This window comes from Chiloscyllium plagiosum, chromosome 5 (genome assembly GCF_004010195.1).
Source record: "Chiloscyllium plagiosum isolate BGI_BamShark_2017 chromosome 5, ASM401019v2, whole genome shotgun sequence".
In the NCBI taxonomy this organism is placed as follows: Eukaryota; Metazoa; Chordata; class Chondrichthyes; order Orectolobiformes; family Hemiscylliidae; genus Chiloscyllium; species Chiloscyllium plagiosum.
The window spans coordinates 47844055-47864042 of NC_057714.1; the positions used below are offsets into that span (position 1 = coordinate 47844055).

The 19988-nt window shown below is 39.9% G+C and overlaps 1 protein-coding gene across 3 annotated transcripts in view; it reads left to right on the plus strand.

Annotated features, from left to right (window-relative positions):
• The window catches only part of tex10 (testis expressed 10), a 100699-nt gene that overhangs the window by 48357 nt on the left and 32354 nt on the right, over nucleotides 1-19988 (plus strand). For all 3 annotated transcript variants that reach the window (XM_043690025.1, XM_043690023.1, XM_043690024.1), the window contains exon 9: nucleotides 3794-3971. In XM_043690025.1, the coding sequence (XP_043545960.1) occupies nucleotides 3794-3971 (178 nt within the window). The remainder of the gene's footprint in view (nucleotides 1-3793; nucleotides 3972-19988) is intronic.

Consider the following 19988-nt stretch of genomic DNA (forward strand, 5'->3'; position numbering starts at 1 on the left):
AGTGTTTCCTTCTGGCCTTCTTGCTTTGGATAGCTGGTGGCACAGTGGTAATGTCACTGGACTTGTAATGTAGAGGCTCATGCTAATTCTCTGGGGATACCAGCTCAAATCCCACCATGGCACCTGGTAGAATTTGAATTTGGTTAATAATTCTGGAATATAGAACGAGTCTCCGTAAGGGTGCCAAGAAGTTATCATTAATTATCCTAAGAACCTATCTGTTTCACTAACATGTCTCTCTTAGGGAAGGCCATCTGTCACTCTTAGCTGGTTCATATTACCTATGGTACAAGATCCACAGTAATGTGGTTGACTTTTAACGGAGGATTGGATAGTGAAAAAGGTGTTTGGTATGCTTGCATTTATTGGTCTGTGCATTGATTATATAGTTGGGAGGTCATGTTGAGGCTGTATGGTTTGGCCATTTTTGGAGTATTGCGTGTGATTCTGGTCTCCCTCCTATAGGAGGGAAGTTGGGATACTTGAAAGGATTTAGAAGAGACTTACAAGGATGTTCCCAGGGTTGGGGGGTTTGAGCGAAAGGGAGGGGCTGAGTAGGCTGGGGCTATTTTCCCTGGAACATCTGAGGCTGAGGGGTGACCTTATAAATGTTTATAGAATCATGAGGGGCATGGATAGGCTAAATAGTCAAGGTCTTTTTCTTGGGATGGGGGAGTCCAAAACTAGAGGGTAAAGATTTGCAAAGGATTTAAGAGGCAACTTTTTCACGCAGAGGATGGTGCATGTCTGGAATGAGCTGCCAGAGGAAGTGGTGGAGGGTGGTATGATTACAGCATTTACAAGGCATTTGGATGGGTATATGAATAGGAAGGGTTTAGAGGGATATGGGCCAAATGCTGGCAAATGGGACGAGAAGGAGCCACAAGGGTGGCTCAGGGGTTCAACTCCACCTTCAGGTGACTGTCTATCTGTGGAGAATTTGCACTTTCTCCCTGTGTCTGCGTGGGTTTCTGCTGAGGGATCAGGTTTCCTCTCAGTCCAAAGACATGCAAGGATTGGCCATTTTTAATTTCTCATAGTGTTCAGGGATGTGTAGATTAGGTGCGTTAGCCGTGGGACTTGCAAGCTTATAGAGATAAGGTAGGAAGATGGGTCTGGTTGGTATGCTGTTCGGCAGTTCAATGTGGGCTTAACGATAGAGATATATAGCATGGGAACACACAGTTTGGTCCAACTCGTCCATGCCGACTAAATATCCTCAACTAATCTTGTCCCATTTGCCAGCACTTGGCCCATATCCCTCTAAACCCTTCATGTACCCATCCAGATGCCTTTTAAATGTTGTAATTGTACCAGCCTCCACCACTTCCTCTGGCAGCTCATTCCATACATGCACTACCCTCTCCGTGAAAAAGTTGGCCCATAGGTCGCTGTTAAATTTTTCTCCTCGCTCACTGTAAATCTATGCTGAATGGCCTGTTTCCACACTCTATGTATTGTATGATTCTATGATTTTATTTAGAATAGCTAGTTGACATGGATGAGTTGGACTGAAGAGTCTATTTCCGTGCTGTCAATTTCTATGACCCCTTAAAAGCCAAGCAGTTCAAAGACAAGGGTGGGCAGCAAGTACTGATCTTGACAATGACACCCACAATCCAGTATTTAAAAATAAGCCTCTCATGTAGTTGTACCTCCCTGTACTTTTCTACAGACCAAATCTGAAATGTCTGGCCTGGGGGCTTCACAGTGTCAGTGTAACCTCCGTGTATTCAAGTGTCTGTAGCTCATCCTCCAGCTAATCATTTCAGCTGCAGACACTTAGTGCAGATATAATTATTGCGTATCAAACTGGCATCCATGAGCTTCCACATGCTATAGCTGCAACACATTATATTCCTCTTTTTGAAGTTAAAAATATAATTTAACTGTTGTCTGTAGTATTTCAGTTAGTTCAAATAGTTAAGCTAGAAATTTAATGGAGGTCTTATTTCCCAGTATTGGTTTAAACTATTGCCTGTGCCTAAATTCATAAAGTTTTAGTTCAGTAATCAACCACAAACAAATGCATGATTAAAGCGTTAAACATTATCAGCTTGTGGAAGCCTGATGTCAAATAAAATGCAGCACCTCCTCTCCCTTCTGCACCAGATTTCTGAGTTAGCAATTTATACCTTGTTAAAGTCAGACTCAAAATGGCACAATGATCAAAAGTAAATTTTATCATACTTGGGTTAAAAAAACTCATAAATTGGTGTCTTAGGTTTGTGCCTTCATGTTAAAACAGTATTGCATTTCACAGTAAATTATCTCAATTTTCAACTTTACTGTTAATAAACTTCAGTTATTTCATTAGTTAAGCTTGTTGGATACTGAGGAAAATATTGTTTTTTAAAAATTCTTCTATGGATTGTGGGCTTTGCTGACAAGGCTGAAAGTTTTTGCACATCTCTAGTTGCTCTTGAATTGAAAGACTCTTTCGGCTACTTCAGAAGGCAGTTAAGAGCCGATGACATTGCGTGGATCTGAAGTCGCCTGTACATTAGACCAGGCAAGGATGGCAGATTTCTTTAAAGAATGCGAGTGAACCAAATGGATTTTAATAATAATTGACAGTTATGTGGTCCCCCTTCAGTGAATTTTTAATTCTAGAATTTTTTTCTATCGAATTCAAATTTCACTAACTTTATGGTGGAATATAAACCAAATCCCTAGAGTTTGGGGTCCTGGATTACTAGTCCAATTACATTACCACAATGCCACTGCTGGTGTATTAATGTAAAATTAAATAAGAATTGTGACTGTAAATGTCAGGATCAGTAGCCGTTAATGTTGTAAAAATAACTTTCATATTCACATTTTTAAAATTTTTCCTCATTTAAAGGTAATACCTCTTTGAAGACTGCATTGATTTGACTATTTAGAAAATTTTTCATTTTACGCTGATTATATCCAGCCCATGAAAGTACTAATTTGTTCTCATGAGATTGAACATGCTAGAAATCCAGGTTATTGACTTGCATGAAGTGACTGAGCAACGTTATCTTAAATTTGCTGCTGAAACAGAGCTAGGTGGACAAGTAAGCTGTGAGGAGGATACATATTGGTGGCAAAATGATATAAGGTAGTTAAAGTGAGTGGGTAACAAGGTAGCAGAAATATGAAGCTAGGGAAGTGTGAAGTTATTCACTTTGGTCGTAAGATTAACAAAGCAAAACAGTTTTTCCTCTGGTGTGAAATTTCCTCTGGTACAGCAAATAACATGTTGGTCTTTGTTTCAATTCATGAAGAAATCTTGCTAAACTGTACAGGGCTTTGATGAGACTTCATCTGAAGTACTGTGTACACTTTTGGTCTCTACGTTTGCAAAAACGACAATCCATTTCTTAGTTGCTGTAATCAATGTTGAGACAATTTAAATTTATGATTGCTGGATTACTGTGGAATATAATGTGTCTGTATCAAAAAATACTTGTGATCAAATCCAAGCAAGTTTTCAGGACAAGCATGTTCTGATACTAAAGTAACAGTAAACCCTATCCTGGGTGAGAAATATTTGAGCCCATTAGTTAAAATCAGGTCATAAGTTAGAATTATTTGGATTCAGAAACATCCCAGAAAAGTAACTTCTAGAAATGCCACTTGATTTTTTTGCTGATATTTTATTTTCTAAATGGATTCCATTGCTCAGAAGTAATTAGAACTTAACTGGACCCATAGTGTAAGATTCCACTGGGGTTGGTGAAACAGAACTGCCGTTGTGGGGCTTGTCCTTCATGCATGAAATGAGATAGTGCATTACTTACTGATGCAGTTGTGTTATTTTACTTAGATCCACAAGATGGCACTCTGGTCCTACTTCCATCTGAAGCACAGCGTTCTTTGGTGCAGCTTGTTTATTTCTTACCGTTTATTTCATCTGAGTTATTGTCTTGCCTCAGTCGTTGTTGCACCATGGGAAGAGTGACCTCCAAACTAGCCATTAGTCTTATTCGTATACTACATATAAGGTAAGATTGCAAACTATTCAATAGTTATACTTTATTTTATTGAGTAAGTAAATGCCTAGACCCCAAAAAGCAATTAATACTCCTGTCTAGATAATAATTAATTGTTGTTTGTTGTTATCTCTTTGTATATTTTAAAGTGTTTATTTTTGAGTTTCCAGAAGTAATCATACTTAGTTCCTGCAACAAGGAAATAGAGAAAACCAAATTAATAACTAATTCCCCAGATAATTCTTTTAAAGGCCTGGAAGGTACTGTATATAGAATAGTGTAGTGGTCGATATATCATGAGACATTAATTGAGATAAAAGAACAGTAAAAGTAAAACAAGATAGCTAACTAGAAAGATGAATTTAAACAAACCTGTCCAGATAATTAGAATTTAGGTGGATGGGATAATACACAACAATTGGAAGCTTTTTCAAATGTGAGATGGTTATGGTACAGCTTTGACATATTCATACAAAATGTTAAGGTCAAACTGGAGTAGAGAACTTAATCTGATACCCGAGTAAAGAGGCTGTATCTAATAATACAAAAGCAAGCCAGTAGAACAGACGCATTATAATGTGTTTTAAAGAAAGGAGTGAAGAAACACAAGACAATAATATACAAGTAAGTAACTTCAGATTTTATAAACATGAGTGGAATTGTATGACTGATTAAAGGTGCAAAAGGAAATCTTATGAACATAACAGGTTTTTACAAAAGTGGTTGATGGGACTGAACATAGTATATAAAATTTAGTGGACTTAGTGGAAGACATTCAAAAATGCTGAAAGAATTTCAGCACTGTGCCACCGTGGGCGGCAAGGTGGCACAGTGGTTAGCACTGCTGCTTCACAGCGCCAAAGACCCGGGTTCAATTCCCGCCTCAGGCGACTGACTGTGTGGAGTTTGCACGTTCTCCCTGTGTCTGCGTGGGTTTCCTCTGGGTGCTCCGGTTTCCTCCCACAGTCCAAAGATGTGCAGGTCAGGTGAATTGGCCATGCTAGTGTTAGGTAAGGGGTAAATGTAAGGGTATGGGTGGGTTACGCTTCGGCGGGTCGGTGTGGACTTGCTGGGCCGAAGGGGTGTTTCCACTCTGTAATGTAATCTAATCTAATCTAATGTAATCTAATCTAATCTAATCTAATTAATGAATGCAATAGCATTCTGACCTCAAGCCTCCTTCGATTAAATGGTTGGCAATGTTGCACAATTGTTCAGAGGGGACAAGTAATATAAGACTTTATATAAGTATCAGCAGTAAGGTGACCCTTTGAAGTCTTTCATGAAGAATAAGAATAATTGTTTAGTAAAGCTTAGGTTTGTTTTTAAGCGTGCATGATATGGGAGCTGGTGGACCCAATTGTGGTTCATTGTGGCCACTTTTTTAACAAGGGTTGGTTGCTTAAGAAACTCCGACTCAGAGTTGATGAGCTGGAGTCTGAGCTTCTAACATTGTGACACACCGAGGAAGGGGAGAATTACCTGGACACTGTTTCAGGAGGCAGTATAAACCCTTGGATTAACTGCCTTGAATTCGGTCAGTAATCAGGGACATGAGGCTATGCCTGTGAATGAGCGAGACAAGTAGGGGGATCCACGAGGTAGTACGGAAGGAGCCGAAGCTTGACTAACACGTTGAAGATTCTTTCTCCCTGTGTGAATGAGAGTGGGGGCTGTAGGGAGGATGAGCACACTGACCATAGCACCATAGTACAGGAAGCCATTCAAGAGAGGAGAAGAGAGAAGTGCAGTTGAAATAAGGGATAGTAAAGGGAAAAGGCATTATTTGACATGGTGAGGACTGAGAGTCCCAAAGGCTGTGTTGCCTGCCTGGTTCCAGTGTTCAGAATATCTTTTCAGGACTACAGAGGAACTTGGAGTGGAAGGGGAAAATAATCCAGGCGTTGAGGTGCACATAGATACCAAAGCTATAGCTAGAAAGAGGAAAGCTGTTCTGCTGAAGGAATATGAGCAGCTCGGGGCTAAATTAAACAGCAGAACCAAAAAGGTAGTAGTGTCCGGATCCACAAGCTAATTGACACAGGGTCAACAAGATTAAAGATGTAAATGCAAAGCTCAAAGATTGGTGTGGAACAACATGTTTGAATTCATAGGACATTGGCACCAATACCGGGAAAGGAGGGAGCTGTTCCGATCAAACAGGTTCCACTTGAATCATGCTGGGACCAGAATCCTGGTGAATTGTGGATAGGACTTTAAACTAAACAGTAGGGGAAGGAAATGTAGGCGGTTACATGGAAAATTATGGAAAAAGTTCAAGTGGGAAAGGGCTCAGAAGAGATTATTAATATTTCCAGAACAAATAAAAAGAACAGAGTATGGAAAGGGTCAGGAATCTTAACTGCAGGCACGGCAGATAAAGGGACAACTGTGCGACGGGTGTTGCGCTTAATTGCATGCAGTCTGCAAAACAAAGTAAATTAGCTTATGGTGCCCTATGAAATTGGAGGGTGAGCAGCTGTGGGTGTCACAGAGATGCGGCTGCAAAAGAATCAGAGCTGGGAACTAAACATCAAAGGATACACGTCCTATTGAGAGGACAGGCATATTGGCAGAGGGTCAGGGTTGTGTTGTTAGTAAGAAATTAAATTGTTGGGAAGAAGTGATTATAGGGTTGGAAGGTGTAGAATCTGTGTGGGTAGATTTCAGGAACTGCAAAGGAGAAAAGACCCTGATGGGATTTGCATACAGGCAACCTAGCAGTAGTCCAAATGTGGAGCAGAAATACATTACAAGATAGAAAAGGCACATAAGAAAGGCACTACTACAGTAGTCATGGGGGACTTCATGTGTAGGTGGACTGGAAAAATCAGGTTGGTAGCAGATTGCAAAAAGTGTAATTCGTAGAATGTCTAAGATGGTGTCTTGGAGCAGTTTGTGGTAGATCCCAGTAGGGAACAAATAATTCTGAATTTCGTGATGAGTGATTATGCCTGATTAGGGTGCTGAAGGTGAAGGAAGCTTGAGGGGGCAGCGATCAAAATATGATTGAATTCACCCTACAGTTTGACAGAGAGAGAGAGAGAGAGAGAGAGAGTTGGAAGTGGAACCTAACAGGGAAGATTGTGAAGTACTAATGGCAGGAATTTCTGGGGGTAATTTGAGAGGCACAGCAGAGAATGAAGGAATCATGGTTGGTAAGGAAAATCAGGGGCAGCAAAAAAAAGCATACAATGTGTTGAAGAAGAGTAGGAAGCCAGAGGATTGAGAACCTTGTTAAAAACCAACCGGGCACAACTGAAAATTCAATAAGTGGGAAGAAAATGAAATGAGGTTGAGCTAGCGCGTAATATAAAAGATGATTGGAAGAGTATTTAAGATACACAAAAGGTAAAAGAGACACAAGAGTGGACGCTGGACTGCTGGGAAAGTAGTAATGGGGAACAGAAAAAATGGCAGAGGAACTGTGTAAGTACTTTGCATTGATTTTCATGATGTAAGACACCAGTAGCATACCAGAACTTCAAGAAAGTCAGGGGGCAGAGGTTGAGTGCAGTGACCATCAACTAAGATGGTGCTGGGAAAACTGAAGTCCGAAGGCAGATAAATCATCTGGACCAAATGGACGACACGTCATGTTCTGAAGGAGGTAGCTGAGGAGATTGAAGAGGCATTGATCATGTATCACTGGAATCAGGGAGGGTCCCAGCAAACTGGGAAATGGTTAATGTAATACCACTGTTTAAGAAAGGGGGCAGGCAGAAGATGAGAAATTATAGGCTGGTTAGCTTGACCTCAGCTGTTAGTAAGATTTTAGAGTCCATTATTAAGGATGAGATTGCGGCATACTTTGATATGGAGAGGTCATGCCTGAGAAATCTGTTAGTTTTTTGAGGAGATGATGAGCAAGTTGGACAAAGGAGAGTTGGTTGATGTAATCTATTTGGATTTTTTGAAGGCCTTTGACAATGTGTCGCACAGGAGGCTGCTCAATAAGATGAGTCCATGGTGTTATTATATGTTACTGGCATGGATAGAACATAGAAGAAGATGGCCTGTGGGGATCAAGTGATTATTTCTTTTGGAAGATGGTAACTGGTGACTAGTGAAGTTTCGCAGGGGTCAATGTTGGAATCACAGCTATTCAAATTATACATTAATGATCTGGATGAAGGAACCGAGAGCATTGTTGCTAAGTTTGCAGATAACACAAAGATAAGTGGAGGAAGCAGGAAGAATTTGGACAGGCTAGGAGTGTGAGCAAAGAAGTGGCAGATGGAATACAGTGTGGATATGAGATTATGTACTTTGGTAGGAAGAATAATGTCACTGTTTATTACACACAGAAATTCCTTGACTCTAGCACAGCTTAGTCAGAGTCAGCACCCAGAGTGTCAGAACCTGTGACACTTTTTTTTCAGAACCTTTGACTCCCCTTTTTTTTCTTGCTTTTTATTTCCCCACACAACCGCCTAACAGCAGTAGTGCTTATTTTCCCCTGCACCCATGTCGTGTGTGTGCAGGTGTTGGACACACTGAAGAACAATAAGTGTGTAAATCTTTATTTATATTCCACCACCGGGAAGAAAGGAAACACCCGAGTGGCCAGCGATAAGCACTGCCCTTCTCGACAAAGAGCAATGCTGTGTGATCAAAAAGTGAAGGGGAGGGGGCAGGGATTAAATCAAAATAGAGTTGGAGGATACTGCTCCTTTTTCTATTTTTTCTCATTTTTTAAACCCCCACACTACCGCCTTACTACGGTAGTGCTTATTTTTTTCCCCAGCACCCATGTGTGTGTGCAGGTGTGAGACACAGTGAGAGATACAAGGTGTACAAATCTTTATTCGATTTCCACCACCAGGAAGAAAGGAAACACCCGAGTGGCCAGTGACAAGCAGTGCCCTTCACAAAAGGCAGTGCTGTGTGATCAAACAGTGAAGGGGAGGGCAGGGATTAAATCAAAATAGAGTTGGAGGATACTCCTCCTTTTCACTGTCAGCAAGGGCTCCCTGATTTGGATCAGATTAACAGCCCCAAACAGGGAACTCCTATTCCGAGGTCCAGCTGGGTGACCATTCACAATCATTACAGGTGGGGACTGGGAAGTTTAAGTTTGGAGGGATTATATGTTGGTGAAGCAGCTGTGAGTAAAGGTGGGGAGGGCCTCTGTGTAGTGAAGTTGACGAGGGTTTGTCGTTGGGATCCGTGTGATTTGAGGGAGGTTATTTGTGGAGCGAGGGCTTAGTGGGTGTGGCATGCATATGTGTTGAGGATGTTTACTTGTTCAATGGATGTGGGAGTCACTGGCTTGGCTAGCTTTCATTCTGTTCTTAATTGCTTTCAGAAGGCTGTGGTGAGCTGCCGTCTTGTACCACTACACCCTAGACATGATTGCTACACCATAGTGCTGTTAAGGAGAGAGTTCCAGGAATTTCTCCCAGCAACAATGAAAGAATGGTGATGTAGTTTCAAGTCAGGATAATGTATGGCTTCATGGGAAGTTAATTTGTTCCACTACGTCTGCTGCTGGACGTGACGGTTAATGTTCCTTCTAAACTGCATGGCTGCACAGCTATTCTGAATCTTCCTGCTGTGAGCACTGGTGTATTCTCTTCACCTTTGGCTCAGTTTTACTAATGCCATTGAATATTAAGGAGCAGTTGGTAAATTCCTATTTGTTGAAGACGTCCATTGACTGGCACGTGTATTGCAAATGTTACTTGTCACTTATCAGCCCAAGCTTAGAAATTGCTCTGATATCTGAGGAACAAAGAACAAAGGAAATTACAGCACAGGAACAGGCCCTTCGGCCCTCCAAGCCTGCGCCAATCAGATCCTCTATCTAAATCTATCGCTTATTTTCTAAGAATCTAATATCCCTCTGTTTCCTGCCCATTCATATATCTGTCTAGGTACATCTTAAATGTTGCTATCGTGCCTGTGTCTACCACCTCTGCTGGCAATGCATTCCAGGCGCCCACCACCCTCTGTGTAAAGAACTTTCCACGCATATCTCCCTTAAACTTACCCCTCTCACCTTGAACTCGTGAACCCTAGTAATTGAGTTCCCCACTCTGGGGGGGGGGAAAGCTTCTTGCTATCCACCCTTTCTATACCTCTCATGATTTTGTAGACCTCAATCGTGTACCCCCTCAACCTCCCACTTTCTAATGAAAATAATCCTAATCTACTCAACCTCTCTTCATAGCTAGTGCCCTCCATACCAGGCAACATCCTGGTGAACCTCCTCTGCACCCACTCCAAAGCATCCACGTCCTTTTAGAATGTGGCAGCCAACTGTACACCGTATTCCAAATGTGGCTGAATCAAAGTCTTATACAACTGTAACATGATCTGCTAACTCTTGTACTCAACACCCTGTCCGATGAGGGAAAGCATTCCATATGCCGCCTTGACCACTCTATTGACCTGCCACCTTCAGGATACGATGTACCCGAACACCCAGATCTCTCCATGAATTTTCCCAATGACTTTTCCAATTTATCGTATACTTCACTCTTGAATTGGATCTCCCAAAATGCATCCACTCCCATTTGCCGGATTGAACTCCATCTGCCATTTTTCAGCTCAGCTCTCCAATCTATCTATATTCTGTTGTATTCTCTGACAGTCCCCTTCACTATCTGCTACTCCACCAATCTTAATGTCATCTGCAAACTTACTAATCAGACTACCTATACCTTCCTCCAGATCATTTATATATATATTACAAACAACAATGGTCCATGCTGGGAAACCACTGTGTGGAATACCACTGGTTACAGTTCTCCATTTTGAGAAACTCCCTTCCACTACTACTCTCTCTGTCTCCTGTTGCACAGGCAAGTTGTTTATCCATCTACCTAAAACACCCTGAACCTCATGCGACTTCACTTTCTCCATCAACCTACCATTTGGGAACCTTTTAAAATGCCTTACTGAAGCCCATGTATATGACATCTATAGCCCTTCCCTCATCAATCAACTTGGTCACTTCCTCAGAGAATTTGGTTACGTTGGTAAGACCTGCCTTCCCTGCACACAACCATGTTGCCTATCACTGATTAGCTTATTTTCTTCCAAATGGGAATCGATAGTATCCTTCAGTATCTTCTCCAGAGGTTCCCTATCACTGATGTCAGGCTCACCGGTCTGTAATTACCTGGATTATCCCTGCTACCCTTCTTAAACAAGGGGACAACGTTAGTAATTCTCAAGTCCTCCGGGACTTCAGCTGTGTTCAAGGATGCTGCAAAGGTATCTGTTAAGGTCCCAGCTCTTTCCTCCCTTGCTTCCCTCAGTAACCTGGGATAGATCCCATCCAGACATGTCCACCTTAATTCCTTTTAGAATACCCAACATTTCCTCTCTCCTTATGTTGACTTGACTATGAATAACCTATCCCTAACCTCAACATCCGTCATGTCCCTCTCCTCGGTGAATACCGATGCAAAGTACTCATTAGGAATCTCATCCATTTTCTCTGACTCTACATGTAACTTTCCTCCTTTATCTTTGATTGGGCCAACCTTTGTCTTGCTGCTCATATATGAATAAAAAGCTTTGGGATTTTCCTTAACCCTGTTTGCTAAAGATATTTCATGACCCCTTTTAGCCCTCTTAATTCCTCATTTCAGAAACGTCCTACGCTCCAGATATTCTTCCAAAACTTCGTCTGTGTTCAATCGCCTAGCCCTTATGTATGCTTCCTTTTTCTTAGCTAGTCTTACAATTTCATCTGTCATCCATGGTTCCCTAATCTTGCCATTTCAATCCCTCATTTTCACAGGAACATTGTCTCTCCTGTACTCTAACCTCTCTTTTAAAAGCCTCCCACATAACAAATTGGGTTTACCTTCAAACAGCTGCTTCCCAATCTCCATTCCCCAGCTCTTGCTGAATTTTGGTATAGTTGGCCTTTCCCCAAATTAACACTCTTCCTTTAGGACCACTCTCGTCTTTGTCCATGAGCATCCTCAAACTTATAGAATTGTGATCATCATTCCAAAAGTAATTGCCTACTGAAACTTAATCACCTGGCCTGGCTCATTTAGCAACACCTGGTCCAGTGTGGCCCCTTTCCGAGGTGGACTATTTACATACTGCTCGAGAAAACCCTCCTGAATGCTCCTGACAAATTTTGCACCATCTAGACCTCTAACACTAACTGAATTCCAGTCAATGTTGGGAAAATTAAAATCTCACCACCACCCTGTTGCTCCTACATCTTTCCATAATCTGTTTACATATTTGTACCCCTGTCTCTCACTTGCTGTTGGGAGGCCTGTAGTACAGCCCCGACATTATGACCGCACCCTTCCTATTTCGGAGCTCTATCCATATTGCCTCACTGCTCGAGTCTTCCATAGTGCCCTCCTTCAGCATAGCTGTGATATTCTCTCTGACCAGTAATGCAACTCTTCCACCCCTTTTACCTCCCTCTCTATCCCACCTGAAGCATCGGTATCATGGGATATGTAGTTGACAATCATGCCCTTCCCTCAACCAAGTCTCAGTAATAGCAATAACATCATACTCCCAGGTACTAATCCAAGCCCCAAGTTCATCTGCCTTCCCTACTACACTACTTGCATTAAAACAAATGCACCTCAGACTACCAGTCCCTTTGCACTCATCATCTGCTCCATGCCTACTCTTACCCTTAGTCACGCTGACTTCATTGTCTAGTTCCTTACAGACGTTAGTTACTACCTCCTTACTGTCCACTAACCTCCTCATTTGGCTCCTATCCTCCTGCCATATTAGCTTAAATCCTCCCCAACAGCGTAAGCAAAGATATTATGAATCATGAATAATGCTGAACATTGTGCAAGCATCAGCAAACATTCTGAATTCTGACGTTTGATGTAGAGAAAGTCATTGAAGCAGCTGAAGGCATTTGGGCCTATGGCACTACCTTGAGGAGCTCTGAAATGATGTCTTGTAACTAAGATAATTGACAACAAACCCAGCTGTCTTCCTTTTTACTAGTTATCACTCTGTGTCTGTATAAGAGTTTTCCCCCTAATTCAAATCGACTGGAGTATTTTTCAGGGTTCCTTGATGTTATGCTTGGTCATTTGCTGTCGTGATGTAACCCAAAATTCCTCTTGAGTTCACATCTTTTGTCTGTGTTTGGATCAAGTCTGTGATGAGATCAGGAATGAGTGGGCCTGGCAGAGCTCAAACTGAGCGTGAGTGAGCAGGTTAATGTTGAGTAATTGCTCATTGATAGCATTATTGATGATGTCATCCATCACTTGGTCGATGATTGAAAGTAGAGCAGCAATTGGCCAACATAAATTTGTCCTGCTTTTTTGTGACAGGACATCCTTAGGCGATTTTCTGTGTTGCTCATGTTTTAACTGTACTGAACAGCTAAGCTATGGTGTAGCTAGTTTTAGAAAAATATTCCTTCAGCATTGTTGGCAGAGTGTTGTGAGGCCCCATATCCTTTGCAATATGTAAGGCCTTTACTCATTTCAAGTCATCACTTGGGAGTGAATTGAGATGGTTGAAGGCTGGGCTCTGGGATTATGGGGAATTTGAGGAGGCTGTGGTGGGTTATCTATTTTTCATATCTGGGTGAAGATGGTTGCAGATGCTTCAGCTTTGTCTTTTTCACTGATATGCTGGGCTGTTGGTGTGAGGAAGTTATGTTTTGAGCCAGACCCCAAACCCAAAACCTCTGCACAAAGCAGTCTGACCTGGGCCGGCCATATAAATACTTTGGCTACAGAGCAGAGGCAAGAAATCCTGCAGTGAGTAACTCCCCACCTAATCCCTAATACCTGTCCGTTATCGACAAGACACAAGTCAGGAGTATGACAAAATAATCCTCACTTACCTACAGCACTCGTGAAGCATGACTTCATCCAGGACAGCAAAGCCTGTTTGATTGGCATCCCATCAAACACCTTCTTCTTTATTCACTGTCTTCACCACATATCCAAAGTTGTAGCTGTATGTAGCATCTACAAGTGGGGTACTATAAAAACTCACTCATGCTCCTTCAGTCGCACCATCCAAATTTCCAGTAGCAAGTCACCACTGCTTTCAATTGGCCCTTGAAATAACACATCTTTGTTACTTGGAACTTCTAAAAAATGTATTTTGATCATGTTTTATACTGTATTGCAATTCCTTCACTGTAATAGTCTTTATTGAAAAGGTTTATGATGCAAGTGGACATCTGAACCATAACTTTTCTCTAGAAAATGTAGCTATTTACAGATATATAGAAATGATCTTTAAGGTTTATTTTACTTTACAAATATTAGTAAGCTTGGATAATGACTCCTTGTTAGTTTCACATTGTCTTGTTCCAATAACTTTATATTTCCCAGTATAATTCGCCAACTGTAATTTGGAAGCAAAGAGCTGCTGAATGTTTCTATGACAGTTATCTAGATTACAACTTCTAAAAGTACTTGGTGTTGAAGAGGGGATTCCTTGAAGTAACATTTAGGCATAAGTTTGGACACGTTGACGTCAGCATCAGGTAGAACAACAGATCCAGAGTTGGAACTCTGTGATGCTTTGTAGTGTACCACACACACACTGACTTTGTGATTATAGTGATGCTAATAGAGCTTTCATTTAATGGTAAAGGGCATTGATTATCTGCCAAATTATCATCGTGCCTCAGTTCCTTTTATAGTAACTGGCTTGTAGCCAAACAGGTAGATTAGCTGTTTTTTTTCAAGTTGTGATTAATATAATCAATTCAACAATGATGCCAGTGAATAGGTTCCATTTTGTGGATTTTGCTAACTTGTGCATCAGAAAATAATGTTTAATGTCTAATGCAGTGGGATTTTAGTAAAATAATTGATGTGCAGAATTTGCTGACTGTTGGCTTCATATTTTTCTAAGTAATTTGGAGATTTCTTGAGTTCTTTTCGCATATAAAACAGTTTCCTATTAGCAACTCTTCTGGTGTAGCTTGTTGTGATACCTATGAATGCAGGTATTTGTTGAAGTATTTGTTTTCTAATAGCTTCTACAACCTCCTTCATGTTTCAAGCTAATTGAAGTGAATTTCGTTTTATTTCTTTCTCATTGCAGTTGTTAATAAAAAACGTTAATTTAAAATAAAATTAATAAGTGACATTCTTTTCTGTATTATTACTTACTGAGGAAACACCTCTAAAAATAACTTCATTTTATTGAGGATTTTTACTGTCCGTGTGATTTTTTAAAAAAAAAAATCCTCTTGCTGAAGATACTGGCTCGATCAGAAGTGTAATTCCACATTGTCAGTGGGGATTAATGCTGCATTAAAAAAATTGTTATGATAGTGTAGCACTAATTTCTGTGAACATTACTCCTCTTCACCTCACCTACCCTCATTAGGAGTGTGCAATTCACTTTAAAAAGACAGGAATGAATTCTTTCGTAGATTACTGTTATGTGGGATAGTGGAAGCTATTACATTGGAACATATCAGGAAATCACAGACCAGTTAGCTAAACCTATGTCAGAGGAAAAATCCTGGATTTCATTGTTAAGCAGATTATAGTAGGAAACTTCCAAAACAAAATTAAATAAGGAAGTTGTGATTGATGAATTTATTAGTTTTCTTTTGAGAGAGTAACCAGCAATGTGGCTAAAAGGAAACTTTCGATATGGTATACTTGGATTTTCTGATGATGTTTGACAAGGTATCACATCAAAGGCAATGACACACAATACAAGTTCATGTTGTAAGGGTAACATATTAATATGGAAGCAGGATTAATTAGCTTGCAGGAAGCAGACAGTAAGCATAATTGGGTCACTTTCATGTGTACTGCAGGGTTCGGTGTTGGAGCTTCAACTGTTTGCAATCCATATCAGTGACTTGGATAAAGGGACCAAATGTGGTGGGGTACATTTGATTAGAGGACAAAGATTGGTCGGGGATTAAATTGTGAAAAGGCCATAAGGAGACTGCAACAGGTGCAAGATAGTGAGCAGCAATTTGGCAAATGGAGTAGAACATGGGAAGATGTAAATGTGTCCACTTTGGCAGGAAGAATAAAAAGATTTAAATGGGGAGAAGTTACAGAACATTGCGGTAGAGAATAATCTGGAGTTCCCTGGCACACTTAGAACAAAAAAAAGTTAGTATACAGTTTCAGCAAGTGATGAAGAACACTGTGGACCGTTATTTATTGCAAGGAGAATGGGAGTATTAAAGAATGAATGTTTTGCTACAAAATACAGGCCATCAGGTAAACCACATCTGGAGTACTACACCATTTCCATCTTATTTGAAAAAGGATAGAATTCCACTAGAAGCAGTTTAGAGAAGGTTTACTTGATTGATTCCTGTGATAAAGGTGTTAGCTTACTAAGAAGCGTTTAGACACGTTTGGCCTTTATCTGTTGAAGTTTAGAAGAACGAGAGGTAAATTTATTAAAACATGTAAGATCCTAAAGGGACTTGACATGGTGGATGCTGAAAGATACTTCTCTTTGTGGGAATGAAGAGAACTTTGGGATACAGCCTAAAAATAAAGGGACTCCTATTTAATGCTGAGATTGGAACTTTTTTCTGTTGGTGTTTCCCAGAGAATAGTAGAGGCAGTGTCATTGTATATTTTAAAGGTTGAATAAGTTAGATTTTTGACTAACTAGTGAGCCAAACGATCTATGTGCGAGACAGGAAGGCGGAGTTGAGACCAAAGTAAAAAAAGTTCAATAAAATCAGCCGTGACCTTGTCAAACAGCAGAGCAGGCCAAGGGGGCCGATTGACACTCCTGCTTTTTAAAAAACTTCTGTGCACGTTTGTATGAGATTCTAGTGAGATATGGTCTGGTTCAAAGCTGGAGAGCTTCAGTCTTATGTTGCATTGTGTGTTCAGCTGATTTGTCATCTTTGTTTCAGCTTGAAGTTAGGAAAATCTGACCTCTCAGTTGGATATTGTAGTAGTAACATTAATTTTGCATTAAAAAACCCGTTCTGTGACATCAAACAAATGGTGGGGGAAAGAGAGTTCTGCTTTGTTCTCTTTCCTGACCTTGGATTTGGCCTATCATTAGAGACATGCACTTTTGTTTGGTCTGTTCACCATTCTTTTGAGAGAAAAATATATGTACTCATTCATCATCTGCTCTCCTCAGTTGGAGAGAGAAGTTGTGAACTGTTGCCCTTCAGTTACTAAAATAAAAATACTGGTTCCGTACCTGTGCAGGAATGGAGATATTTTTGCACCTTCTGAATTAAAGGGAGATAGTGGTATGGTGTGAACGTCACTGGACCATAATCCGGAGATCCTTCCATGTGGCAACTAATATAAGACTATTCTCTATTTTGGTGTCCATGAAACTATCATTATCATAAAAACCCAACTGTTTCACTAACATCATTGTCATCCTGACTTACTTGTGACTTCAGACCCATGACAAGTGATTGACTGTTAACTGTCCCTGAAATGTCTGAGCAGGCCTCTTAGTTAAAAGACAATTAGTGATGGGCTCTCTTTACATGTACAATAATGTTTGTTCTTGTTTTTTTTTAAAATAGAGAATCTTGTGGCATAATTTTCATAATTAGCTGCTGGGGATTTGGTGCCCTCTTTCAATAAAAAAAAGTCTCTGACAGGATCATAATGGATGTCACAGCAAAAACTTGTGTTCCAGTTCTACCACAGGTCACTGAAATCTTCACCATTTTCTCTATCCTAATCACCTCAGCCTGAGTATACTGAAGACACTATTCCCACCTGACATCATGAAATTCAATCCAGGAATTCTACCTGCATCCTTTTTTGCTCTCTATGTTTCAAGTGCTCACTGAGAGCCTGCAGGAACATATACAATTATAGTTGCAAATACTTATAATACTCATGAGAGGAATATGTATCCTTAAAATTAAAATATACTGTGTTTTATTCAATGATGTTCCTGTTGTTTATTGAATTACCAAACATGTAGAACACTACTAAATGCTGACTTTGTCGGTAATACCCATATCCTGTGAAAGAAAAGAAAAAAGTTTTGTTTTAAATATCAATTAGTGGAGGCCGAATTGAGCAAGGAGTGACTCCAATGTAGAATGGGTTAACTGTACGAAATCTTAGTCTTTCAGTTTGTTTTAAAGAGAGAACATTTAATCGATCTTGTTTTACAGTCCCCCTGCCCAAGGCTCATATTGCCTTAGGACCTTTGTCATTGCTGTTTTGCAACATACCACTTGACTTTTGTTTAAGTCCCTTCCTGTTCTTGTCTTTTATAGCAAGCATGGCTTCAATGACAACAAATAGGTAGATAATTCCTGGTTAATACCTCAACCTTCCCCTGATTGTATGGGTGTTGCTTCACTCTGGCTGCCATTAGAAAATAGCACATATAACAGTACAGCACAGAAACAATCATTACAATCTAATGAGTTAAACTTTTCTTTAATTTTGTATTGACAAAACAGATGGTATCCTGTTTGGATCCTGCCAACACTATTTTTCTCTGATTTTGTCTTTATCAATCAGTGTCACCTTTGGCCAAATCCAGTGATCACCATCCGTCTCCATTAGAAATATTGGATAATTGGCAATCTTACATTTGAATCTAAATTGAATAAACATTATTTGTCACATTGTCATGATTCTACTGAAAGTAAATAAGAGGAATTAAAACTTACTGACCAAGCTTTATAACCTTGCTTCCACTTTATTTGTTTACATGTTATCTTTAAATCAGGTTGTTCAAAATGATTTTAAAACAACCAAGGACATCAAACTTTGAGTAAGCATCTGGAATATTTTGTGTTGATGCAAAGCATGTGATGTTTTATTTATAGAAACCATTTGTTGACCTGTTCAATGCACTGTGATCAAATGGATGCTAAATATTTTGGGAGATAGTGAGGATTGCAGAAGCTTGAGAGTCAAAAGTTGGTAGAGTAATGCTGGAAAAAGCACAACAGGTCAGGCAGCATCTGAGGAACAAGAGAGTCTACGTTTCGGGCATAACCCTTCTACTGTGGCAAGGGAAGGGGACTGGGAAATATTTAGACATGAATTTTAACCAACTACAATGGCTTTTCACTCTGATTAAAATACTTCTTAAAATTAGAGTTTTCGATTTGTTTTTCTCTCTCCCTTCTGAAGCATTGATCTCTGGTTGAAATGCAGTATTATTACGAATGTTCAGCAGTATTTGGCACACTTAGTAGCCATTGAACTAAAATAGAATTTAGTGGACTACTTGACTTGATCATGTTATGTATATCTTTTGCCATCATTTATGTGTTCTAAAATATAACTTCAGAAATGATATAATACATCTTTGAAATTTAAAAATTAATTATTTTAATTTTAAAAAATGTGGGCAAATGTTTGAAAAATTGATAAAAGTGGCTTTGAAGTAAATTGAACTCAAACAAGCTGGAAGTTCATTGCACCAAAATAGTGGAGCTTAGTGAGATTATTTGTTATCAATGAATTCAGTTAAGTTATAGCCAGAAGACATGCTGGTTGATTTTATTTTAAAAGAAATTAAGAACTGCAACTTTGGATCTTGTGTAACTTGTACCTCCTTAGAAATTGAGAGATAAAACCAGACCTCCACCTGATTGAGATGTATAAAATTATGAAAGACATAGAGTAGTCAGGAAGAAACTTTTCCCTTGGTGGAGGGATAGTGATCAGGAAGCATAGATTTAAGGCAAGGGGCAGAAGATTTAGAGGGAATGAGAGGAAATATTTTTTCACCCGGACAGTGGTAGAACTCTAGAACTCATTGTCTGTAAGGGTTGTTGAGGCAGAAACTCTCATAACATTTAAGAAATATTTAGACATACAGTTGTTAATACCAAGGGATACAAGATCTGTATAGGTCTAGTGCTTGCAAATGAGATTGTTTTTGACCGATGCAGGCCTAATGAGACAAAAGACTTTTTCTGTGCCCTATGACTATAACTCCCATGTTTCACATCTACTAAACAGGTATTTTGTTGAATACAATATATTTCTACTGTAATTTCAAGGATACAGATTCCACTCACCTTGTAAATAATTGAAACTGTAATTTCAGATGTTCCTGCCTGTACTGAGGGAACACTTGAACCATAGAAAGTATAAA